Source organism: Osmerus eperlanus, chromosome 3 (assembly GCF_963692335.1).
Source record: "Osmerus eperlanus chromosome 3, fOsmEpe2.1, whole genome shotgun sequence".
Classification (NCBI taxonomy): Eukaryota; Metazoa; Chordata; class Actinopteri; order Osmeriformes; family Osmeridae; genus Osmerus; species Osmerus eperlanus.
This window is the reverse complement of record NC_085020.1, coordinates 8,984,136-9,010,815: the sequence shown is the minus strand read 5'-3', so window position 1 is coordinate 9,010,815 and position 26,680 is coordinate 8,984,136. Positions and strand designations below refer to the sequence as shown.

The following is a 26,680-nucleotide window of genomic DNA, read 5'->3' as shown; positions in this document are numbered from 1 at the left end:
TTTACCACAAAATCTATAAATGTAACACATCGATAAACAATAGTGATTTCTTTATAGGTCCTTTATCCGTTTGCTGATTTACAAAGCTGGGCGTCATAATTCTATCACAGTTTGTAAAATTATTTTGATGTGGTATTTTTACATGTAAATACGCATAACCTACAGCATAAACTAGACCAGAGAGATTGCTAGGACAGACAACATCATGATCAGCTATTTTGAGACCTTGAGAGGAGGCTGATGGCTGAAGTCCAGAGTCCCTTCATCACCCTACCCTCTCTCTCGGCATCCCCACCCTAAACCATGTCACCATCCTATTCTAGCATCATCGTCCCTATGCCCTCTCCCCTGTCGATACAGTTCCAGCTACCCCGGAGATCTCTGGATAGTCTATATATAGCTGAGTATAGATCTTAGGATTTAGCTTTACTCCTCAGCCAGCCAAAGCCATTACAGAATGCTGTTTAAAAGATTTAAAGGATTCTTTAGTGGGACAAGTCTCGTCAGTGTTAATACCCTTCTCATAGACTTCTCATAGACTCTAATACTCTTCTCATAGTCTCTTTCATTACATTCAGTTGATTTGCTCTGCCCTTAGTTCAAACCTGTGCCTGTGTGTGTTTATGTATGCATGCACAGTATGTGGATGAGTTATAATCCCTGTCCCTGTCAGAGGCAATGCTTGCACCTGACCAGTCTCTGAAAGGCCTTTTTGAAGTCCTCGTTAAAGATGGTGTAGATGAGTGGGTTAATAAGAGAGTTGAGATAGCCCAGCCAGGTTAGGAAGTCTGCTATCTCCACAGACATGCCGCAGCTGTCACACGTGTTGACAATGACCTCCTTGAGAAAGAACGGCAGCCAGCAGATGACAAACGCCCCGATGATCAACCCGAGCGTGGACGCCGCCCTCCGCTCCCGCGAGCCAGAGATCCGCTGCGGCCTGAGCGAGCGCTCCCGGCGCAACTCGCTCCGGGGACTCTTTATGGTGATGCGCGTGCGGTCGCCCTCCGCGGACGGGTCGGAAAAGGATTTATCGGCGAGGCCGAGGGTGTCAGGGCTCTGGGGCTCCTCGTCGGGGGGGCCGGAGGGGATCATGCTCCCGTTGGTCAGGCAGGAGTGGCGGCTGGCGCGGCTGGCCTCCCTCCGCAGGTACAGCGTCTGAGCGGCGCGGTAGATCTTATAGTAGAGGATCAGGATGAGCAGCAAGGGGATGTAGAAGGCTCCAAAGGTGGAGTAGAGGGTGAAGGCAATGTGGTGGTGAGTGATCAGACACTGGTCCTTGTCCTTGTCCTCCATGTGGTGCCTCCACAGGAGAGCGGGGAGGGAGATCAGGACGGACAGGAACCACACCACGGCCACCGTCAGCCCGGCTCGGAGGCCCGTGCGCTTGCGGGCGTACTCCACGGCGTCGGTGATGGCTCGGTAGCGGTCGAGGGCGATGGCAGCCAGGTGGAGAATGGAGCAGGTGCAGCAGGTGATGTCCACGCTCAGCCAGAGGTTGCACACCAGCTGGCCCATCACCCAGCTCTCCATCTGAAGGTAGACGATGCTGAATGGCATGACCAGGACGGCCACCAGCAGGTCAGTCACAGCCAGGGAGCAGATTAGGTAGTTGGCAGGGTGGTGTAGCTTCCTGGTTACAATGATGGCTGTGATCACTAGACAGTTGATGGCTGTCGTCAAGACAGCCACAACCGATAGGGTGAGGGTGAGAAGGATCTTGCTGGGGTGTAGGTTAGTGTCCTCGACACCCTCCCCATCTGACTCCCCCGGTGTGAAGACCCCTTCGGTGCAGTTGGAAAGGTCCATCCTGTTCAGTGGAGGGCAAAGGAAGATGGGAGGAAATGTGTTGCAATAGCGTAAGGAGAAATGGAAATCCTTATCCTATTATCATTGCCCCGATTGTGCCCGAATGTGACAATGCCTCAAACATAGTCATTTAAAAACCTTTCACACATGCTTTAAACAGAGAAGCATGATTAACATTGCATCGGCCCTGGAAACAATCACCCACATCATAATCCTCATCAACTGTCATCACAATTCTGCTCTAGCCCAACACCTCACCCCAATCATTGATACAGATGATTGCTGTGGATCGTGATCTGTAAGCTACCACAAAGAAAGCAGATTTTTTTACAAAATAAATATCTGAAGGCAGACCCTTTGAAAGGCTGAAACATTTTAGTACTTGTTGAAATACAACCGAATACAAATGAATTCCTCCCAATGTGATGACGTCTCATTCAGTACCTGTATATTCTCTGTTGCTTTTCTGTTATCCACTAATGTTATCACTGTGTCACAGAGTCCTCCTGGTTGCCCACTCTCTGTTGCTCCCGGGGTCTAGCATTTTGTCACACCTGGAGAAAAAAAGAGAGAGGGGGCTGGAAGCGAGAGAGAGAGAGAGAGAGAGAGAGAGAGAGAGAGAGAGAGAGAGAGAGTGAGAGAGGGAGGGAGAGAGAGGGAGGGAGGGAGGGAGGGAGGGAGGGAGAGAGAGGGAGGGAGGGAGGGAGACAGAGGTAGAGATTGAGACGGAGAAAATGGGAGACATGACGTGAGAAAATTAGATTTTGTAGAGGTAAGAATGTGAGAAAGGGGCCAGTACAGATGGGAGAGGAGGGGTAGAAATAAATGGAAAACATAGGCATCACATCCCTTTCATATGAAAGAATGACTACTGTTCTCAGAAAAGCAGAAGCATCCCTGTGTTCAAAAGAGGAGATGGGCGATGGATATTGTCCATGTCTTGTACTTGTCTATCTTCTCTCCTCACCCCTGCTTTTCTCTTTCTTTCTTTACCACTGACTGTCCTCCAGATCAGTGGATACCTTTACCCCTTACTCAGTAAACTATCATATTCTCACTTGAGTTTTTGAACTTTCGAGTGCACTTGCAACTATTGGAACTTGAGCTTGAAGAAAGCAGGCTGAATTGTGTTGACTTGACTTCATTGATTCTAATTTGATACAAAGATAGATGTCAAGGTGTAACCGTCTCTCACTTATTCACAAATTTCCAGCCTTACTCTGCATTCTCAAGCAGCAATGGTTGTCATAGAAACTATTTTGTGGAGTGGGATAAAGCGGACAAACAGCTAAACTTAAACAGCTAAAAGTAAAGACCACAGATATCAAAGCAAACCCCATCTCAAAGTTAGGGATCCATAACGCTTTGTTTTCTAAAACTGCTCTGAAGCATTATAGATCACAACTTTGAGTTGGGTTTCCTCTCCTGGCTGCAACCATTGCTCTCCTTTCTAAAGACATATGCCAAAAACACACTTATATTGACAAAGAACAATACAGTATACTGTGACAATCATCGACCCTCGATATACTGTATCTAATGACTGCAAATATATCATATGCTTATTCCATACCTTGGATTTTTTATATCAGGATTGCATGCCTATACTTTAGACAAAGGTAATGAAAGGTTTTTTTATTCATACAGAATGAATAATAACATTAAGCAAATGCACTATTCTCCATAATCAAGCAGCATTAAACACTGAGAAATTTGCCTCGACTGACTGTTTTGTTGCTGTTGTTGCATTCAGACTCACGCTGAATCTAGGAAGTATCTCCTGTCCTCTACCCCTCTCCTGACTCATATTCCCATGCCTTTGTCTGAGACTTTGTTTTCCAACCATAGTTAACTGCTGGGGGCTAAAGGCCCAATAATCGATCTCCTTGGACACCCTCAGGGGGGCTGTCCACCTCTTAATCAGGGCGCTCCAAGAAATCCCTCTGGCATCAATCTATGTCAAACCTCCTTAAGCACTTGAATTAAAAGACCAGCAGTGTGTGGGCATGTAAATGCGTAATTTAATAAGCCACGTTTATGTAATGCAGCACTTCACGCCAGAGAGTTTAATTTAAAGTGTACTATAAGACTGGATCCAGTAGAAGTGCTGCTTGATTGGCAGGCTTTAGTGCGTCAGCACTCCCAAGAAAGGCATGGTAATAAGACAGAGTCCACCACCTCTGGAATGAGAATGATGGTGATGAGGAGGACAGGCTAATGACAGAGCACATTGAGTTCCACCTCTTGGTGGATCAGATAAGGAGACGTCAAACATCCCCATTGTCCCCATGAAAACACAACACAATCACTCCAGTTCTCGCCAGAAACTATCCTTTTTCCACAGGCACAAGCTGTAAGAAAATACCGGTTTATTCAAACACACACACAGAAAGAACCGACGGGTTTTTTGCTTAACTTTTTGTACATTTTATAAAACTGCATCAGCCTTTGGACAATCCATCTCTCTCGCTCTCCATCTATCATCCGATGAGAATACCTGCCTCTATACAGAAGACATAATCCCCTTACATAAACTGCCTCTCGGCTAGACTCCACATCTGGGGGTCACCTAAGGTAAGCCTGCCAGAGACCAGAGAGGTACCACTGTAACTAAAAACCCTCTTTATGGGGAGGTAATTGACCTTACCGGATACAAATTCGAGTTCAGTTTGCAATAAGACTTTCGCCTTGCACTTTCTAAATTCGCCATGCATCAAACACAACCCTCCAGACATCAAAATAACCATTACAGTCTGGTCCACACACATACCCACACTGTGAAAAGCACCCATCTGAAAAAAGCTACTTAAGGCAGGGATCTCTTGTCATCTCCATAACTCACCTGAGATGTCAATACTGTCCTTCCCCAGACTCAGACTAACTATAACGCTCTATTTCACGCTGGACTGGAGAACAGATGTGTGAAGAGATGACATTGTTTTGTTTTTTATCTGTCTGTCCCACACATACACACACGGACCGCTTAGTATTGATGTGAGTATAAACAGACCGATACATTCATTAAGGATTGAGTACACACCTGATGCCCACTTCCTTTGCCCAGCAGGTTGCTGAAGTGAACCCTTTAGAATTATGTTCCCGGTCATTAGTCAATAACCACTTCAATATGACTTGTCCTGGAGCGGTGGCTAAGTCCACACTCAAACTGTGAGCAGAAACAATAGTGTTTCCAGGATGCTGATTCAGATAAGCCTAGGGTGAGAAATGCCTTTATCAGAAAGCCTGCCAAAGAACACGAGTCAGACGCCACCGTTTCTTAAGGGCAACACGTAGTGTGTGGATCTGTCATTGTGGGGGTGGCGTCAGTGTTTCAAGGACAGGAGAGATAAATGCCCCCCTGCCCCCAGAACCCCCGTCAACCTGCACCACGGTTACGGACCTGTGGCTCTAGCAGTGTAGGCTGGATGGTACAGAGACCCGTAACATAAATCTCATGCAACTTAGTGCAGTGTAAGGCACAGTGAGAACAATCAACACGGACAACCGAAGCTACAGTCAAACATAAACGTTTAGTATAAACACACGGTAAAGGGGGTTAGGGAGGAGGGGCTGAGCTGGACCCAAGAAATGAAACAATATAGGCCAAACCCCCCTAAACTGAACTCGCCTGCCTCAAGTTCCACTAGGCTGACTATTAACCCATACAAAAACACAGTGTGTGGTCCGCTCAGTTCTAACTAGTGTTTTTAGACAAAGTTTTACGGGTTGTGTATGCCCAAGGGCGACTTGCTAAAAAAAAACTTTTCCAAGGGAAACAGGGATAAACAAAACACACAGGTTTAACAGGGACTAAAACAGCTAACAGAAAACAACCGACTAGACAACACCAAACAAAACCCCACAGCAATACATACTCACATGAAACTAAGTGAGGTATGCATGAATGAAGTGTCTGTCTGCAAAGACAAAAAAGTATGTATGTCAAGAGTGTCTATGTCAATGTGGGGGAAAACAAAAGAGTCCCCTCCTGGAGAACCAACTGACTGGCTTCTTAAACCAGGGATGTGTGACACAATTAGGATGAGTGTCCGCCGATTCATCCCTCCGCAGGCAGGCAAGGCGCGGAAACACCGACGAGCGCAATCAGGAACATAGGGGACACTTGGGGAAACTACAGGAGGGAGAAAACACCAGAACCGCATATAGGAGAAACCTGCATAGCAACCACTCAGCCAGAGGACCCTCGGACGGCTCCAGGAGCAGCTGCTGTCGCAGTAGAAAGAGCTCCTCCAGTCCCCAAACTGGAGGACACTGGCAGATGGTGAAAAGTCTCTGCATAACATTTCGGATGAGTTCAAACCTGAGAAAGGAGTTGCTCGTGTGACATTTTTTTCAAATGTGCTCGATATTCCTAGTCCAGGAGGGAGAGCAGGAGAGAAACGGGGTGGATGAGAGAGCGAAGAACATTCACAGTGGTACACGGAGGGCTGATACCGAGTGACACTGGAGAGCGTGTCGGCTCCTTTGGGAGTAGGATCCGTCATCGGACCTCTTCATACAGCCTGACCAGCCCATTGAAAAGCTTGAATTGATATGTAAGAGGCAGTCCCTGCTTCTGGCAGGGCAAAGTCAAGGTTTCTTTCTGGGCTGCTGTGGATCCCCTCAGAGCGAATGGACACTGAAATCGTAAGGCAAACATGACTCTTATGAGCCAGGATAAGCTCATTTGATCCTAATTACTTTTGGAGTCATTTAACGTTCAGTTGAGGGAGGTGCTTTTATGCCCCGCCTGGCTGTATTTCTGACTACAACTCTGGAATTGTTTTATATTAAAGTTTTATGACACTTGCACTCTTGAAGATGATAGACAGCTTTGGCCCAGCAGTACTGGATACAAATAGGCTTTGTGGTGACAGAGGTCATGGAGCATTGGCACTGATGATCAAAGACACCCAAATAAGTGTCTTGTGTTTGATCTTTGATTGAGAGAAGCGAAGATAGATAGAAAGAGAGAGGGGGGACAATGAGAAATAAAGAGTCAAATCGAGATAGGGAAAAATAGGGAAAGAGGGAAAGACAGAGATAGGTTCATTTATTTATTTTAAAGATGAAAAAAGAGAGAGGGCAATTCCAATACCATACTTGAAAATGTACACTTAAGTTTGCAACCATCGAATTCTGGCAACATGGTCTTTTAACAGCATCCATCTCAGTTTGCCTTTAGGGTATGAGAGGAAGGTTCATGTGTGTTCTCTATTAGAACTGGCTGTATGATTAATGGCTCTCCCAAGGTCTGGGCTGACAGGTTTGAACTCTAAAGCTTCGAACGTACTGAGCTAAAAGAGCTCTGGGTACTGGATGGGATCCGGGGGTGTGACATAGAGGGCTAATTGGGTGTGTGTGTGTGTCTGCATCTGTCACATACCCACACATGGTTAAAAAGAAGTGGTGATTACAGCACAGTGACCTTAATACAACTGTTCTAGGATGCAGACAAATCTGTAATACCCACTGAAAAAAAAATTAAACTCAAATGGCTTCCAAGCAGAGAAGAACAAATGATCCGAAACAAGTCATGCTGAGAAATATGCAAGTTATATTTCTCACAGGTCGAGATAGTGTAGGCAGGTGAGAAATGCAGACTGGATGCTAATATAATCCTGTAGACAGGCCAACATAAGTGTGTGCCTGGTATCTTCACTGCTTTTCATAGCGAGCAGGTTTGTTTTCCACTAGCATTTCCATCTCCTCCATCATAATAGCATGCCATGGAGACTAGTCAACACAACACACTCAACCCATGGGTAAGAGTTCATGTTCTGTACAGCATGAATGTGCATCAGTTAGTATTTTCCCAATAGTGCTGGTGTTGGTTTAAGATTCACCTTCACTACCTCTATTCCTCTATAACCGCTCATCCATAATCCCTCTATTTTATTTGTTTACATTTATTCATTGTTCATTGTTCATCCACATTCTTTAAAATGTATCCTCATTCCTACCAATTCATTACAGTTCACAGAACGCCTGTGCAACATTTGCAATGTCAACACCCAGAATATCCTCTGGTTTGCCCACCGATGAAATTTACATTTCATGAAATGAATGTTGTCTGAGGGTTATGGGATCGGAGAAGTACTGTACAAACAAAATTAATACAGGAATTAGAAATGCAAATATACATTTAGTTCTTTCTCTACAGTGATTCTGTCATGCTGCCATAGTCACCCATGTGGTGAATCATCATTACTACTTGCATCTATGCCATGGGCAGCCTTGGATGGAAGTGCTTTGAGAAACCTCTTCTGACTCACTTCATGCAGATACTTATTACAAAGCAACCGGTAGCTCTAAAAACTAGCATCTGTACAAATCAATTAGTCTGAATAAACTGTGCATCCCTTTATATTTTGATATACTGTCGCACATAAACCTATAGGTACGGTATGTATGCATATGTGAATTAATCAGATGGAGGTGAGGCTCATGCACATGGAAAAGAGATGGAAATGAAAACGAAAGGAATGGGGAAGGAAGAAAGTAGTGTAATTATGGGTTCCCAATTGCTTTTTTTTATTTGATATTGGCTTTTAAAACAATTTGAAAATTGCGTGGTATCATTTGGTACAATTGAAGTACATTTTCCTAAAGTAATTATTCGAAAAGTGATCTATTCAAAAAACGCAGACCTACCTATCTGAAGTGGCAATAAGATGGTCAGTCCAGTTGCTCTTTTGGATTCTCACATCCTCGCGCCTATGTCCTTCCTTCGATTCACCAACGCGCAGGCGGCAGATAAAACCTATCCCTACACGGATGCTTTCTCCACTGACGGCCGCCAGCACGTTTAATCTGTTAAGATTGAACGCGCAACCGGGTGCGCGTTACACAGTTCACACACATGTGCGCGCCCGTATATATATTGCTTATTTCTCTGTCATCGCTCATGGGAGCGCACATGTGTGTTAACTGTGCAATGCGCCCCCGTTATAAATCGACAATATATCAATATTACATGTCAGTTTTGTTCAAACCTAAATGTTTTAGATATACGCACTTCATGTTATCCAGAGTGGAAAAACGCTTTACCATCAATCCATATGTGCCATGTCCCCATCTGCTGGGACATGTAAACTGATGAGTGGACTCAACTGAGTGAGAGTGGATTGGAATACCAGTAGAAGGAATCACTTGTTCTCTGGGATGGGCAGTGCTGGAGTGGATTTAGAGGGAAGTGTTTAAATTGGCCCACTGCACTGGTTTTGTAGGGCATTGTTCAGATAGGCAGACATTGTAGTTTTAGAAGAGACAGAGGAGAGAGCGAGCAGAACTCTGTCCTAATACCTCTGTCCTGGAACAGTGACCTCACAGCGGGTCTCATGAGACACCATTTGCATATTTATTTAGAAGACACCGTCCAAAGCAATGTACAAATAATGCGAGTGCCTCAGATAATCAAGGACTGGTGCACAGTTCCAACAGTTGTGGTTGGTGTCAAGAAGCAGTCTGTTTTTTACAAGACAGTGCAACAAGAACATCATCTCAACTACCATATTCCATAATACTGCTGAGAAGACAACAACAACATCAGATCGTAACTGCAGCATTGGGAAACTCCACAGATGCAGTCTGTGTTACAAGACAGTGCGACACGACGATCTCAATTACAACGAACCAAAATACCACGTCAAGTAGGCCTAATGTACCGATAAGTGCTGATGTAAGGTGTCCTGAAATGGTGTGACGATAGGAGCACCAGGATGAGCAGGTGACCCTAGAAATGGATGGATTATAGTCATTATTACATCAATGTGCATGAGTATAAAATAAGCAATGGATCCATTCTCAGCTCTCAATAAGTTACAATTGAAGATGAATCAAAGTGAATTTAAGTACTTTTTTGTCCCTGCAAACCTAAGTTCTTTATCTCCCGACTAATAGTTTAGTTAGAGAAAAGTGTGTGGAAAAGCTAAGTAGGTCATAGACAGCATCTGATGAGAATTGTGAAAGTGCTCGAAAAGAACCTCGTCTCTCCTTTGACTCCAACATTCGGGAAGATAGGATGGTTAGAATGCAGTTAACAAACGATGCAAAAGTTTGTCTTGAATCTACAATGAGATGAATCTCTTAACTCTGAGCCGCTGGGTTCGGCTTGTTCATTGGAGTGTGTGGGTGTTCTGATTCCTTTCTGAAAGACTCTGGAGCTTTGGCGACCCTGACAGTCACGTCCCCTTTTCCGTGTTTATCCTGACAGTCCAAAAAAGCATAACATATCTACCGGTACATTGCTTTCCAAGCAGTAAGTGTGTTAAATATTTATGATACCTGCCACATCTGATTCACTGTTTTTATTTGTGTACTCAAAGTTTAGATCCAGACTGCTTCTGGCCTGGCCACCAATAGAGAGTGGTTCATATTTCCTATTACTGCTACTCCGAGCTGAGTTGGTGAGTGTACGTGCATGTGTAGCGAATCACTTGAATCTGCATGTCGACAACACAAGCCTGAAGGACTTCCTGTCTCTGAAGTCACAGTCCTTTTATCATTCACACACAAACACACACACCTTTCACCAATCACTTTCATACTTTCTGCTTCTGTGTATGTGGTAAGTCATTTGGACATACACTCACATGTATTTTGATGTACTGTACTAGTTACATTATTTGAACCCACTGTACAGGATAGCTATTTAATGCTACAGAGGACTAAACCACATTGCTTACAGGGCACCCTACTTCCCATTAACAGACTAGACAGGCTAGTATTGGCAAGAAGCTTATGATATCTTCCATCCAAAAGAGAAAAAAAGCAAACTATCTTTTCCATCATAAGACATATTTCAAAGATATAGTACATCCGAGTCACACATGCTTTGGGGAATAACCGCAATAACACACAGCCACACAGACATATACTTGCACTGTAGCCTGCAAAGGATATACCTCTGACTCTGAACACACTCACTCAGGTACACAATGTCACCCTCCCACTCCACACACAATGGTACTTGATGGCCATGGTCAAGGTAAGTGTGTACATGTTGGGTAAATCTGATGTGTGTCTGTCGTGACATGTCTGATCCTGTTATATATCTTAAAGTCGATACTGTTTCCTGAGGAAGAGGTATCTCCACACAAATCTAATTTAATAACTATTGCATCAGCCATGGATCAATATACAGATCTGAACTGAAATGGAGACTGAGCTGGGAGATGTATTCAACAGTTGTCTTAAACCTAAAAAAACAACATTATCTAGAGAAACACATGTTAATACACACCCACAACCAGCAATGTCACTGATGGCAGACACTGAAACGAGCCGAGTCTCACAATAACATTCTCTTGTGTTAAAAATGAAAATAATTGCAATTAAAACGGGACAGTGACGTGTGTTTACCAGTCATTTGTTCTAACAAGGTAGTGTCTGTGTGACCATTGACACAGATCCCACCACTAAGCCTTCTTTTTGATGACCGGAGGGTCCTCTAGTTAAAGGTCTGACAATGGGCTGTGGATTGTTTTTATTTTTTGCTGAGCACACTGCCTCAAACAGTAATTAATGTTAGGTATGAGTCAGTCGCCATGTGAATGAATGCTATTGTGGTAGGACCGGTGAGTTCTGTGTCCTTGACGCTGTGTTCAGCTGAATACTTTCAACTCACAGTCGAAAAGGAAATAGTTTCAACTTCTGAACTTATTTGATACTAAAGGCTGATCATCCCCTCCATTTATAAAACCCATCATGATAGTGCTGTAGGGGAAGGAAATCTTCAAATTGAGCACTCTTGGCTCTATAATCACCATGTTCGGTATGATCCATGATGGATGCGTTCACTTCAGATAGGTTCCCAAATGTGAGACTGGGAGAGGAGGCATGGGTTTCACCAATTCAAACGGGAGCACATCTTACTCTGCAACCACGGTCTGGCACCGTTATTTCCACTATTACTCTGAACGGCCCAATCAGCAGCAACAGCTGTGGAGGTTTTCAACAGACATAATGAGTGAGTGATTCGGATAGTTTTGTGAAATAATAGCCTATGGGTTTTGTTCAACACTTGGGGTGGTTGGAGGCACACCGTGTGGTTCTGAAAACCCAGCCCACACAGCTGTCCAACTGTCTCAGCCAGCTGGATCATGAGAGGGACAATTCACCAGGCATGCATTTGGGATTGGTGTTCTCAGAAATGGCTGGGACTGTATTCTTAAAACCCCCTCTTGAAATTCATGTCAGGAACAAAATGATTGTTTCTCTCTTCTCTCCTTCATTGCGCAGCATAGATAGACAGACAGAGAGAGTTGGTGGGAAGGGGGGGGAGAGAAATAGTTAAATAATTGTAAGCCTTGTGTAGTCTTAACATTCTGTATGCTCCCCTTGTCATAAGGGTCACAAATTACCCGCTTTCACTAAACCCCTAAAACAAATAAGTAAATAAATGAATAAATAAGATGTGTTTTATTTTAAACCCCAAATCTATTTTGAACAAAGAAACAAGCTGTCATACATCAGAAATGTTGTGAATATCTGGGGTTTCCCTCTTCACTGTGCAGGAAGACTGCATTTCATCAGTGGACACCACTTTTTATTTCAACATGAAACGTGCACCCATGGCATCAGCAAAGATGCTTTTAAACACAGTGGCGGGTCATTTTTAATCTTTAAGACTAAACGAGGGTTAAAAGTCTTAATTGGACAGTTAAAACTGACATGTACCCACCAGTTACACCCTGGACATAAAAAAAAACTTCATCATAGTGATGCAGGATGTCAGGCAAAAAAAGGCATTGTCAGGCATTTTTTTTTTTAAAAGATTAACATCCAATGAAGAGCAGCAATGAAATATCCTATCGAAGCCTCATGCACCAGGCCTGCAGCACCTACAAAGGCTTTGTAAGCTATAGAACATTGGCTAAAAAGAATTGCAGAGCAGACATTCTCTCCCCACAGTAACATCAAGGTGTGCCACATGTCCTTTCGCAGCATTGGCCCCATGAATAATTCTCCTATATAGATCGGCTGTAAGCTTCTCTGTGGACGGGTCATACAGGGGGAGCCAGCATCTGGTCGGGTAAGAGTTAGATGCCGAATCCTCTGACCAACTAGAGGGGCTTACGCACTAACAGTGATCCCTGATGTAATACCTGACTGCACACAGACTCATGGACTGAAATAGCCTCATCCTCAATGTCTGCTGGTGAGAAAGGGGCTCATGCCACACCTGTGAGGACAGGTATCTCACCATCGTCATCATCCTTTGCCATGCCCATATAAGAGACGGGTAAAACCCAGTTAGTGCTGCCAATTAAACCTCCCCAGGGCAGACCAGGAAGAACTCCTTTTTAAAGTTAAGTCCATCGGCCTTCCTTGTCCAGCCCTGATCCCCCTCCTACGCCGGCAGGTAGCCCATATTTAGACAACATCGTAACCACTTTGTGTACCACCTCTGGCCAGTTCTGCCCCCGATAGGCAACGGACCCCAACCTACTGTAATACCTTCCACCCTTACCTTCTCCACTCTCTACCCACTCCCGCCCCATCTTCCCTTCTCCACTCTCCCCCCACCCCTGCCCCCACCGGCAAGATGGCTAAATATCTGCTCTATTGTCCAGCTTGCATTGACAGAAATGAGGAGTGAGGGAGAGGGATATAGAGAAATAATGAAAGATACAGAGCTAAATGAAAAGAAGATGGTGGACCTTTGTTCTGGACCCTTGGTAGTGTGACAGAGATGTGGAAAGATAATGGTTTGAAAGCAAGAAACATCATTGATTTCTTGTCAAATCCCCGAGATTTCCCCGAGATCCCCGAGTGTTACACAGAAAACACACACTGCTGGCTTAGGTCTCTGATATACTACACATACAGATAAACACAGCCTCATAAACACACACACACACATACACACATACACACATGCGCACATACACACATACTCACACAAACAGACATGCACACACACACACCGATTTTTGTGTTCATCTAATTGCAAACCCATTGGATGGCTCCACAGGATGTATGGCCACGCTTAATGTTTTATAAGTAAAACATTTCATTTTCAGAAAACTATTAAACTAAAGAAGGGGCTTGAAAACACAGTCTGATCAATGAAATTGACTTTGGCATGCCACTGTGAGTGTTAAAGTGAATGTGCAATTGTGTGTGTGTGTGTTTTAGGGGGCGGCCGGGTCCATATCTGAATCATATGTTATCAACAGGCAGTCAGGGCAGGACTTATAGACACACCCACACCCCCTCATAATATCTAATCTAAAAGCAGCCATGCATGATTCCTACTTTGGAAAGATTACGTCATGGCTCCTCTTGCTATCAGACTGACCTGATTTATACAGTCAGTGCACCTTCTAAAAGACATCAAACTGATCAAACGGTCCATGGTAAAGAGACCCCTCCACACTCTTAGTAACTCAATGTACTCCCAGACTCACCAGCACTCTTCACTTTTTCAGTAACACTGCTGCCATTCTACTGTTTGTGATGCTATTTAATTATTTTGTGATACCTTTTGCTGCTTGTGTTTTGTATTATGTAATTTATATCATATTATTTCTTCCCTTTTCATGCCACTACATAGCTGTTACCATGTCACAAGAATGTAATTGTCAAGAATGACCCTGAGTTGTACTGTGCACATGACAATAAATTAATATATATATTTTTTTATATATTTTTTTTTTCTCCCCTTCTCTCATTAACTGTCTCTGCATGGTCTCCTCTCGCAGTCTGAGATGGTCACATGACACAGACTCACAGGTAGCAGCACATACTCAGACATGACCCACGACAGAAGCCGTTTCCACTCCACTGCCCTCTCCCCCATCGCCCTCCCCATCCTTCCCCTCCTCTCCCCCCGTCATCTTCCGGGCTCTCCACTCACCCCACATCCTGTTTGTTCTCCTTTCTCCATTTGATCTGGCCTCCTCTGCCCCATAACGTTTAGTCTCATCCACCCCCCATTACACTGGGCTTCATCCACCCTCTCCCCCTGTCTTCAGTCCTCTCCTCCTCTCTCTTCCCTCACACCATCTCGAACGATTATTTCGACTGTACAGACACCTCTTTAGCTTCCTCATTAGCCCGCGTGTGACGGCAGCTTTGTTCCCATTCTGAACAAATTCAGATTTTCTTCACTGTGGCTTCATCCGGTAGTCATCAGCGATTCATACTCACGTACCTGAAAAATTCGGCGTCATTCTTTCAAAGGCTTGATGGACAATACAATAATCCCATAGGTCCCCTAATGGATAATACACGACCTCAACTGACAGTCTGTATTCGGTAGCTTGTACAAAACCCTGTTGCGTGTCATAAGGGGACATTCTTCCTTCCACAGCTTTTCTTCAATAATTGATGTTTATCCTTTCATGCGGCACCAAATTTGAAATATGCAGTGTAGTTTACAGAGCATGTGCTTCTGGGTTATGACTCCTGTTACAGCACTGCTGTGTACACTGTTGGTGAACAAAACATGTTTATATTGTAGAGATACAGGGGACTCTACATATAGACACAGACACACACACAGACAGATAAAAAAGGAACACACCGTTTGTGTTTACAGGACCAGGGTTGCAGTTGCAGGCAGCAATAATGGCTCCAAGAGAGACATTTGTAAACTTGTATTCATGCGGCAGACGTTGTTATCCAAAGCAACCTAAAAATAGTGTATATAGAAAGAACAGCAATAGATCAAGAGTTAGAAGTGTACATCTCTCCATGGTCATGCAGAGGTTGTCAAACATACACATGGACACACACTCAATGTAAGTGTGAAGAATAATGGCAATTTAGTAGATTAAGTAAACAAGAAAACCCTCTCTTTTCCCCTGTCTCTTCCTCTCTCTTTCTCTTTCGAAGCCTCTATCTCACTATGGGGCGAACTTAGTCCCGCTCCCTTGCTGAGATCATAAAATAATGACTTGGGGAAAGTTTTTAATTAGGTGTAAAACTTTGCTCGGTGTCTCTCGGCGTGTGTTAGCTTTAGGCTGGCAACATTATGATATCCAACAGCTGTAGTTTCAGACAGGGTTAAAACAATTCAAATGGGATTCATGGGAGCACTTGGGTCTTCTGTCTTGGGCTTCTCCCCTCATCATAGAAGTAAGGTGAAGTATGGGTTACTAGGCAGAGACCACCAATAACAAACCTCTTGAAAGAATGTGTCAAACAGTGCTATCTTAGTAGCAAGAATAGAAACCGATGAATTGCATTTGTGTGGACCTGTTCTGACACGGGTACCTGTAAGCATCCACGGACTTCCATTACAACCACCTGTACAGTACCTCATGTGGCTGCCGCCTGCAAGCACACCCAAGGAAAAGCCTCGGAGCAGCAGAGAAGCAGAGGAGTTTTCCACCCGGGATCGCACCACTAAACAATCTCCCGGGTCTCTCCAGAGCACTGCAATTGGTTCAGAGCAGATGGTGTGAGATTGCTTTATGGTTGGAGAGAAGGGATGGGGATAAAGACATGTGGAATGGATGGAGTTTTTCTTTTTAAAGCCGTGGGGTTCCTGTGGCGCTTCAGGGATTTATTTCACCGTTTATCTCTCTCTCTATACATCTCCTTATTAGCTTTCTACATGCTCCAGCAATCTGTGTCTGAGCCCATGTGTATGTGATGTCTGTGCCATCCATGTATGGCTCCAAGTGCACAAACCTGTGCTGAAACCAGTTGTAGATCTGAGCTGGGGCTCAACACGTTCGAAGAAAGGAAAACCCCAGCTTGGAGAAAGGAAAGCGGAATAACGTGAATGAGGTATGGGGTATTGACTGTGGCAGGGCACCATGAGTCTTGTCACTATCAGTAAGAGGTTACATGGACATCGTCACCCACCTCAGAGACGAGACGGAGGCCGAGGCGGTGACGCGTCGTCTGTCATCTCATCTTGACGGACAGCAGATTACGCACCTCCGACACCTCAGGGAACCTTTGGGTCGGCCTCCAATCTTCCTCCTCCACCCTCCTGCTGTCGACAGAGGCTTCCCACCTACAGCCTCTTCCTCTCTCCCAGCCTCCTCCGCATGTCCCTCTTTCCTGTTACTCTCCTTCCTGTCCTCACCTTCATCAATGCGAGTACGGTGCTTCTGCCCCCCTCCTCCCACAGCCTTTTCTTCTGCCCCCTGCCTCACTTTTAAATCTCTCCTCTTCCTATTTTCAAATGCATTGTTTGTGCTCTGACTCGGTCTCCCAGTGTGTTACCATTTCTCTCCCCCTCTCTCTCTCTCTCTCTCTCTCTCTCTCTCTCTCTCTCTCTCTCTCTCTCTATATATATATATATATATATATATATATATATATATATATATCTTTCGCTGTCTCTCGCTGTCTCTCGCTCTTTTTCTCTTTCTCTTTCTTGGATACTCTCTCTCTCTCTGATTTCCCAGTGTAGTTGTTCTGACTGAGACACCTGGTTGCTCTGTGTTCGGAAGTCTATCTCTCATCCTGTCCCCCCCAACCCACCCAATCATCTTGTGCCGCTCCCTGTATCCTTCCCTGGCCCACATCACATCACCCCCATCAGGCCTGTCTGTCCTGGGCCCCGTAGCTTAGCGACTGGGTCTTTCATCAGCGTGGCTGCCTGTTTGATCTGCCAGACCTCTGGGTCCTGAGAGAGAGCCGCCTCAGCCCACAAAGGCTCTCAGCCCCCCCGGTCCAACCCCCCCCCCCCCATCCACCCACCCCCTCACACACCCACCCACCCGTTAGCACCATTCAGCCACCACTGGCCTGTCATCCATCCACCAGCTACCCAGCCCCTCGCTCTGTCATCTCCATACCCAACCCTGCCTGTACAAAGACAGATATGGCCTGGCATCCCTGGTGATTTTCAACCCTGGTTCTCTCTGGGCCCTGTGCTGTCATTCATAGTGCTCCTTGCCTTTTTATGTGGCCCTCGGTTGGGCACCTTCAAACACCCTTGACACTTACAGGCACAAAAGTTATGGTTGCCACCAAAAAAAGCCAGAGTTAGTAAAAAAGTTGCTGTGGTAAAACATTATTGGAACAGACAATGTGAAGAGCTGAATAATCTCTGATGATATGATGTTTTCTGATGATAGGATGAGATTTCACAGCCGTGTCATGAACTGTAATGGAACCTGCCTTTGTAGCCTCCTAGTGGACAGATTTTAGAATCACCGCTGCCACAAAGCTTGTGTCTAAGTCTCGAAGATAACCTTTTTTTTAAAACCTTTACCCCAAAATGTTGCCCTCGGTGTATGAGAATGTCCCAATGTTTTACAGAAGACGTCTACTGAATGTACCTGCTTACTTAGCAGTCTGTCAGATACGATCCAGCTACGATCCAGCTACAGCTACTGCTAAATTACTAAATGTACTTGTATCAATATTAAAGCATCCCAAACATTATATGTTTTTCCATTTTTCATAGTGTTTTCTTAGGGTCTGTTGGGTGTAATTCTACTTACTGTATAATATGAAATATGTGCAACTTATAAAGGCTGAGGTCACAAGGGTAAATATACAGCTGCTCCTGTTGTAGCTGTTGCCTAGTAACAGCACACTTTTCGCTGCTGATGTGGAAACTGTTTTGACACAGATGACAAGACTGAATGAAGTGAAAGTATATTGGAAGAACCACCATACCAGCACAACATTAATCTAATCGAAAACTCTCCTTGCTACATTTCTTTTTGCTTTCATCCTCAATATTCCTGTAAGAAAAAAAAAAGTCCTGTCAATCAAATATGTAATTTTGTTTCAAATAATAATACAAAAAAATGTAATCTATATATATATATATATCAGTTGAAAGGATCCCATTGGTATACACAGATAAGTCCTCTGTCTGTGATTACTATGGAAAGAGAGGATGGACTCACTACCTCTTCACCAGTTGTATATGGATTGGGAAATGAAATTATTTAAACATTCGGCACAGAGTGAAATAAATATATTTAGCGAGTGAAATAATGTATGTATGTATGTTTCTGAGGGGACAGCCTGAGAGTATGTAGAGCCTGCTCAAACGTTCGATTCTCGCCGAGTGATGGATGGTTTTATACCATGGTCACACAAGAAAAGCTACCAGGAAAGGATTTACGTTTCTGCAGTGGTAGGTCTTACTTTGATCGTTTTCTACTTTTGAGTGCTACTGCTGTGGTAATCTTGCACACAGTACTCAAGATTTTTGTGTCTGGATGCTTAAGTAGGGATGAGGTGTGTGACATGATTCTATAGCTGCCATCCTGTGTCATTCACCAGATGGGAGTTTAACTTGAAAGGATAACTGACCACGTCACATGATGGACATTATAATGTTACATTAAACTGGTGCTCTTGGTCTGTTAACCATTGTCCCATACAGGATTTCTCTGTCTGCAGACTCAGTGAGATGTAGAATAGAGTTCCTTTGACACTGTGTTCAGGGTGAGCAGAACATGTCATATTTACATTCAGCCTTTGTTGCAAAGACTACAGACATCTATAGGGGGAGCATTGCTGTGAGTCATGTAGAATGAGGCTCTGTGGTCAGCAGTTCAATGGTCAGGTAGAGTAATAAAGCTCTTTCCAGGTTCACCACACTGCTCACTGGAAAATAAGAGAAAGAGACTCTGCCAAACCAGATGTGACACAAGTAAATGTCATCCTAACTGCTGTAGAGACCACCAAAATGAACCAACCAAACAAAGAGGCTATCTGATTTTTGCCGGTGTAACCCATGGCTTTGACATTTACCTCGATAGAAAGCAATAGAATCTCTTGGTGCTGGGAGAGCAGAGAGCTTCTCTGGGCATCCAAACTAACCTTTGAAAGGAGAGGGCCATTGTTGAATATGTTGATGAAATTACCCTCATTGCTAACATTGAATGAGTTTATGCAGCTATGCGTGCGTCAGGCCGTGTTGTAAACAGATGGTTTGGGGCTGGAAGGTAAGGTTCTGTTGATATTCATCAGTCTACCAGGCTACTGCTGGAGGTTATTCATGACCAGACCGAGCCAGGCCAATGCTTCAGCCCTGAATAATGGAGACGACATAATCCGACGCTTCTGCTCCTATTCTCTGTCTCAGTATGATTGCAGGTTCAGGTGACGTTGGAGCCATTGTTGGGTACTCGGACTAGGACTGTGTTTGGTATGCATTTACACTTGTTTTGTTCCAAATGGTCAAGACATACTCGCTTCAAAAATGTGCTTGTTTCAAATCCAAGCTGTCCTAAGGACACGCTTCCAGATCCATGAGTTACGTAACTGGATGACAAGAACACTTGAACAGTGGTTCGATAACACGATGCTGTGCAGTGAATCATGTGTAAAAGTCTTGAAAATGTGAACCAATCTTCCACATAAAACCACATACTTGCAACCGAGCTCTCTCTCTCTCTCTCTCTCTCTCTCTCTCCCTCCCTCTCTCTCTCTCTCTCTCTCTCTCTCTCTCTCTCTCTCTCTCTCTCTCTCTCTCTCTCTCTCTCTCTCTCACACACACACACACACACACACACACACACACATACACACACAGCTCACCTGTTTCCCATTGTATAGTGTACATGCGCAGTGTGTCTTGGATGTGATACCTGTGAGAAGGCACATGTGTGTCCTGTTCCCACTGCTCTACTTGATCAGTCCTCGTGTTTGTGTGTATGTGTGTGTACGGGTGTGGCTGTGTGTGTGTGTGTGTGTGTGTGTGTCTGCCTGGTTAGCTAGCGTCCGAGGCTGAGGGGCAGGTGTTTCGGAGAGCGTCCTGTGTCTCATGGTCCCCTCACTAATTAAGTTGAGGGTCTTTGTGTATGTTTATCTGGCTCCCGTGGCAGGGCTTTACCCAAACACAGCCCCTCTCCCTGTCAGCTCAGCCCGGCTTTGTCCTTCCACCATGGGAAAGGGTCGTCTTCACTGAAGCCGGAGTTGACCAGCGCTCCAGCATACTCCTCTCTTCTTACCGCTCGTACTCTGAGGCAGGAGCCCCTCCTGTTCTGACATTAGGAAGCACAATGGTTATTACCAAGACTATTCATCGCGTCTACGCCGGGTTTAAAGGGCTTGCAAAACCAGAGAAGGGAAATATCTAACAGCCGAGAAAGTACACACACACTCATGCGCGCCCACACACGCAAATGCACAAGCGCCAGACACAACGATGGATATTCACGCACGGGATTTGGAATGAGATAAACACCTTGCTGAGGGTAGTGCAGGGAAACCAACAACATCTATCCTCCACTCACTTCAAAATTGTGCTGTGGATAGGCATACCGTTTTGGGTGTTAATATAATATGAACTTGTAGAATGTCGAAATAAACGTCTTTTTTCTCATTCATCTCTGTTTCAGGATTGAAATGCCGTGAGACATGACCTTCATTTGTCTGAGAAGAATATATATCTAGGTTGATGTGCTGTTGTAAATACATGTAGGTCACCATTGAAAGGCAACATCTGACCGTCAACATGTTCAAGATTCCAAATGTAACCCAGTTTTACTAAGCTACTGTGGATATAAACAGACTCGAATATCGGAGTTTAAAAGGAAAGGAGAATTAGGAGGGGAGGGAAGGTTCCTATATTATTTTTGTCTATATGTGTTCTAACGATTCAGAGCTGTTTCATTTGTTTTTTGCAAGTTGGGTCATGCCGACGGCACCTCTCAGGTTTTGCCACCTGCTGCCCACCTACCTAGTTTCTTATTTAAGCCAGCCTCATCAGAGGTCAAGCAGAGTCACAGACAAACACTGAAACAATCACAGTGGCACATGCCTGCCGCCTGCTCCAGATTATCCCTTATTTCCAATGAAGAGTTCTGTTGTCTATATAGAGCCAATAGAGCCATTTCACAATACTGACTCGACGCCAGCATAATGCTAGCAGGCCACTGACTCACCACTGGTACAACAGCAGCCTCTTCCTCCACAGATCCGTGTGTTATTCTGGCAGGCCAGATGGCTCAGCGATAACAACAGGGAAATACTCCACCTTCAGCCAGAGACACGACAGGTCAGTCAGGGCAGAGAGGAGCAGCAAACCTTCACGCCTTAAACATTTCAAAAGGAGGGACATTTTTCCGTCAAGACTGCTGGTGCTTGACTTGATGCTTTCTGTACCATTTACATGTTGGAAACCCGTCAGTTCAAAAGTATTCCAACCAGTTGTGTAGTATTTCCTAACAAATAGCGTGTGCATGCTGATGTTTTCACGCGATAGCGTAATAGCAGATGGACACAATCTTTTATGTCGAGGTGTACGTGGCCAGTATCTTAGCTTTTGTCATGCCACATATGTCCTGTTTCAGGTGAGCAGCGAGGGAGATATGAGAAGAGAAAGAAAGAGATGAGAGCTCGAGAAAGAGGGAGAGACAGCAATGAGAGTGAGGGGGGGGGGGGGTCAGGTTTCTCTCTTCTCCTGTACCTTTAATCCTGGCGTCAACCATTTAGAGGTAAGGGGATGGAGCAGGGCAGCTTTGATTTGACCACGACTCCCGAGCAGAGTTTGGGTGGAGGGGAATTAACATGGATGAGTTGGGAGGGGGGGGGGGGGGGGGGGGTTCAAGCCGGAGAGGAGGGGGGTTGGAGAGAGGGGCGGAGTATAAATACCTGCACTAGACAGGAGGGGTGTTGCACAGGTGGGCTTTTCAGAGGGACAGGCCAGAGGAGGAGCAGAGATACTCGTCAACCTGGGAAAGACCAGTCCAAGAGTAAGAGACCATTGGGAGAGACCGCTCCAGGGGAAGAGAGAACGGCCTGGAGCACCTGAGAGAGACTGTACTGGAGGACCGCTTCGGAGAGGCAGGTGACGCGGAAGAAAACCGCTGCGCTCTGTTTTTGATGAGAGTCATCCAAGCTTGGTCCAGCAGAGAAGACCCTGGGTGGGTTCACCTGAAACAGAGACAGAGGGGGAGTGTACCTGCCCCAGTAAGAGTTCCCACAGCAGTCCAGAGGGTGTACCAGGTGCCGGCTGAGAAGGATGTCGTGCCAGGCGTTCAGTACCGACGCCTTCACCACGCTGGTGGGAGACTCCGGCCTGCCACTGCTCATGCATCACGCCTCCGCCGGTGACTGCTCGCCGGCCACGTCCCACACCCACAACATGGTCTCCACAGGTAACCTCTGACCCTAACCCTGACCTCTACCTCTTCTCCCCATCATCAAGCCCTGACCTTCTCTGCACCTTTGGGGAAATTGATGTTCCACTGAATCCCATTTCTGAGACACCCCGGGTGCTTTCGACATGTCATTGCTTGCACGTTAACTAATAGTCACGCTTGTTATTTTGACTGATATCCTGATGCGAGTGGTGCCTCGCTCTTAAGTTTTGATGTGACCGTAGCAGCCATTTGATGGGTCATGTGTCACCCATCCAGACACAATTAGTGCCAGTGACAGCTTTTTAATTCAGTCAAATGTGGGCTAAAGGGTCTCAGGCATGGAGAATAACTGTCTCTCATTCAGGTAAATGAGAATGATGCTAATTAATTTTTGTCAAGCTGTTTTAGTCGTTTGGATGATTGCTGAAGTGGGTGTGCTGTTGGTGTCACACGTTTCATTGCTAAAGTGATGGTTGTGTTCTGCATGTGTGTGGATTTAACGTGTGCCAGCTTCTACAGAGCCCCAGCATCTGCCGATACCGATAATGTCTCTATTTTCGGAGATTCCTTTTTACATTGAATTCGCTAAACAAACAGGCACACGATGGCACACAGTAATAAAACTGGTTACAGTGACGGGGGGAATGAAAAGGCCTGTTGAATATAAGATGCATTCTTGTGGTCCATGGCAGTGGCAGGTTTATGAGAGTGTGTCTGTCCACCCAGGGCCTTCTGGTCTGTCTCTGGTCCAGTCCTCAAAGCACTCTCACATGCATCTCGCCACCTCCGCCCTCGGAAACGCCCTCAGCAGCGCCCCCCCAGGCCTGCACTACCCCATGACCCCCTGTCACTATGGCAACCAGCAGACCACCTACGGCATGATGGCAGGTGAGTGAGGATGATGACAAGGAAAAGGAGGAGGACGATGAGTGGGATGATGCCGTGAATTCCTAACTAGGTCAATGATGCTGACGATAATGAGGATGATGATGATAATGGTAATGATGATGAAGATCAGGACGTTTCCAACGATGATGAACGCGTTTCCCTGTGCAGCTCAGGAGATGCTGTCTGCCAGTATTTCCCAAACCCGTATCCTGCAGACTTGCAGCGTCCCGCACCCCAACATGGTCAACGGAGCAAACACACTGCAAGGTGCACACACACACACACACACACACACTAAGGAATCCCTGAAATCATGTACTGTTCACAGCATGTTTGGATGTATGATCTCATGATGGTTTACGATCCTTTTTTACAACCACACTGCCCTGCCTCCCTCTGCTGTCTGTAATAGGCATCACATGGTCCTCTCTCTGCCCCACCATCTCCAGGTTCCCTGACTCCCTGCCTCTACAAGTTTCCAGACCACAGCCTTGGGGGGGGCTCGTGTGCCCTGAGCCACAATTTCTCCTCGCTTCCCCCCTCCCTGCTCTCGGAAGAACTGTCCATGGGGGAGATGAAGCCAGACCCCCGTCGGAGGAACAGGCCCCCCGAGGACCCCCCCGACATGGACTCTCCCCAGATACGAGAACTGGAGAGGTTCGCCAATGACTTCAAGCTGCGCCGAATCAAATTAGGTGAGTTGCCGTGTTTCTTCGTCGGTTCAGAGTTCATGAATGGAGGAATGTGGTGCCGCACGCCGCTCACACGTGCCTTGTCTTTATGAGATTCTGAATGTGTGGGTGTGTTGTTCACAGGGTACACCCAAACTAACGTAGGTGAGGCTCTGGCTGCCGTGCACGGCTCAGAGTTCAGTCAGACGACCATCTGTCGCTTTGAGAACCTGCAGCTGAGCTTCAAGAACGCCTGCAAGCTGAAGGTCATTCTGGCTAAGTGGCTGGACGAGGCGGAGCAGGCAGGGGGTGAGTTGTCGATCAACAGTTATCGAACTCTGACTCTGATTTGTAGTAGGTGGATATTTGTTCATTTGACACTGTTTTTCTAACAGCCCTCTTTAATGAGAAAATGGGCATGAACGAACGCAAGAGAAAAAGAAGAACCACCATCAGGTGAGCTTTTTTTTCAAGAACGATAAGAGAACGAGAACCAAAAAAAATGCTGTATATGTCGCCCTCGTTTTCTTAGCATGTCCTTCCTCTTTTCTTCTCTAGTCTGGGGGCGAAGGAGGCATTGGAAAGGAGTTTCGGGGAGAAGAGCAAACCTTCCTCCCAGGAGATCGTTCGCATCGCCGAGGGGCTCCACCTGGAGAAGGAGGTGGTGCGAGTGTGGTTCTGTAATCGTCGGCAACGGGAGAAGCGTGTGAAGACCAGTCTTCACCACAGCTCCTATCTGACAAAAGAGAGCGCCACCTGCAGGTAGACATATGCCATCCTGACTGGTGGCTCATCCAGGAATGATGAAATACTGCTGTATACTGTATCTGTGATGTGACATGATCAGACACAAGCTAGGCTGGGAACATTCACTTCATGCCAATACCTTGTGGTGCTTGTCTAACACTGAATGAACTAGAAGTGCCAAGAATAAAAAAAAAAAGTGTTCTACATCTTGTAATACAGATGTATTACAGAAATTACAGATTGTAATTTATCGCAAGGGCTCATTATTTATTTGATGTATTATGAAAATCTTTTTATGAGACTTAATATACGATGTGGCTGTATTATAAACCTACTATGAAATGTTCATAATCCCTGTACGGTATGCATATTTTGTTATAAATGTCTGTTGTGGTGTAATTTGGGGATAAAGTAGTGCATGTGAACAGGAGTCTGAGACTTGGGATGACCTGATTTGCTTGCTGGATATGACTGTCGTCTTTCTTGTTCAAATACAGATCTGCATTATACTGACCCACAAATAGGCACTCACCGTATTACAATGTACGATTCAATATTCATAAGAAAATAGTGACATTACAACACATCACATTTTCATCTGAGGTACGATCAATGGAACTAACAAATTGACGACTGACCTGCGAAAATATTGTGTTTTTTTGTAGATGTCATATTTTCACGTCAAGGATAGCAATGAAACCACAAAGAGAGATCTCTGTGAGGAGACAGATTTAAAGAAATCCAAATCCATGTACCGGTAATCCCTGCTTTTTTGTGGTGGGATGGTTCAAACTGTCATGTTAACAGATGGCTTTATGTGTTTCTATGAATAAATACATAGGAACAGCACATCATCTTAGTTTTATGCACGGATCAGGAATGTCACATGGGAATCATAAAGGCATCAGAGGAAGGTTTCACATCTCCATAGACCCCTATCGGGGACGACCATGACAGTATATCAGTGTTCTATTCAAGCAGTGTGTCTTTGGGGTAATATAGGGGGTTTATGGTCTGAAATACATACACATCTGCTCCTTTTGTAAGAAGCACAGCAGAGCTTGAAGGTGTGGGGACATCATGGTGGGTGCAGCTGGTGTGGTACCTTTGAGGGGAGAACTTCCAGGATGCCACAGGGGAGGTAGATACTGCGAGAAGCAGGAGATGGGGAGGGAAGTTTGGGGGCTGGCACCTGGGGGTTGGGGGCTTAAGGCTTGGGGCCGAGGTCAGGTGGTTGGGGGCCCTGGGATGTGGGCTCCCCTTCTCCATCTCTATGGTCTTAGCTGTAAAGAAAATGGATAACCAGAGGGGGATCCACTAGAGATTTATGGTCCCTGATGTTAAGAAAAAAACAGATGGAGGTAGGGCGTTCTCATATAGAGCGCCTCTTCTCTGGAATAAACTACCCGTCTCAATTAAGGAGTCTGATACTGTTTCGACATTTAAAATTAGGCTAAAAACGTTATTGTTTAGTCAATTCTACGACTGTTAAAGGTAAGTATGTTACTAGTTGGAGGCAACGGGGGACGGGTTGTTTCCATC

General features: G+C 45.3%; 2 protein-coding genes across 2 annotated transcripts; one reads left to right on the top strand and one right to left on the bottom strand.

Moving 5' to 3' along the window:
* Positions 1–564: 564 nt before the first annotated feature.
* On the bottom strand, positions 565–8,583 carry htr1fa (5-hydroxytryptamine (serotonin) receptor 1Fa). The gene is made up of 3 exons (XM_062455894.1): positions 8,464–8,583; positions 2,254–2,387; positions 565–1,810 (listed from the first exon to the last, which is right to left on the bottom strand). The coding sequence occupies exon 3, from the start codon at positions 1,807–1,809 to the stop codon at positions 670–672; it is 1,140 nt and encodes a 379-aa protein (XP_062311878.1). The 5' UTR covers position 1,810; positions 2,254–2,387; positions 8,464–8,583; the 3' UTR covers positions 565–669.
* A 13,771-nt stretch (positions 8,584–22,354) lies between these two features.
* On the top strand, positions 22,355–25,967 carry pou1f1 (POU class 1 homeobox 1). The gene is made up of 7 exons (XM_062455884.1): positions 22,355–22,847; positions 23,559–23,720; positions 23,889–23,987; positions 24,170–24,415; positions 24,536–24,700; positions 24,787–24,847; positions 24,950–25,967. The coding sequence occupies exons 1-7, from the start codon at positions 22,712–22,714 to the stop codon at positions 25,155–25,157; spliced, it is 1,077 nt and encodes a 358-aa protein (XP_062311868.1). The 5' UTR covers positions 22,355–22,711; the 3' UTR covers positions 25,158–25,967.
* Positions 25,968–26,680: the final 713 nt, after the last annotated feature.

Excerpts from the sequence above, each read along its gene's own strand:
- pou1f1 (XM_062455884.1), top strand. The coding sequence starts at position 22,712 with ATGTCGTGCCAGGCGTTCAGTACCGACGCCTTCACCACGCTGGTGGGA. Across the intron at positions 23,721-23,888 it reads CACCTACGGCATGATGGCAG|CTCAGGAGATGCTGTCTGCC; the intron begins GTGAGTGAGGAT and ends TTCCCTGTGCAG. Across the intron at positions 24,848-24,949 it reads AAAAGAAGAACCACCATCAG|TCTGGGGGCGAAGGAGGCAT; the intron begins GTGAGCTTTTTT and ends TTTCTTCTCTAG.
- htr1fa (XM_062455894.1), bottom strand. The coding sequence starts at position 1,809 with ATGGACCTTTCCAACTGCACCGAAGGGGTCTTCACACCGGGGGAGTCA.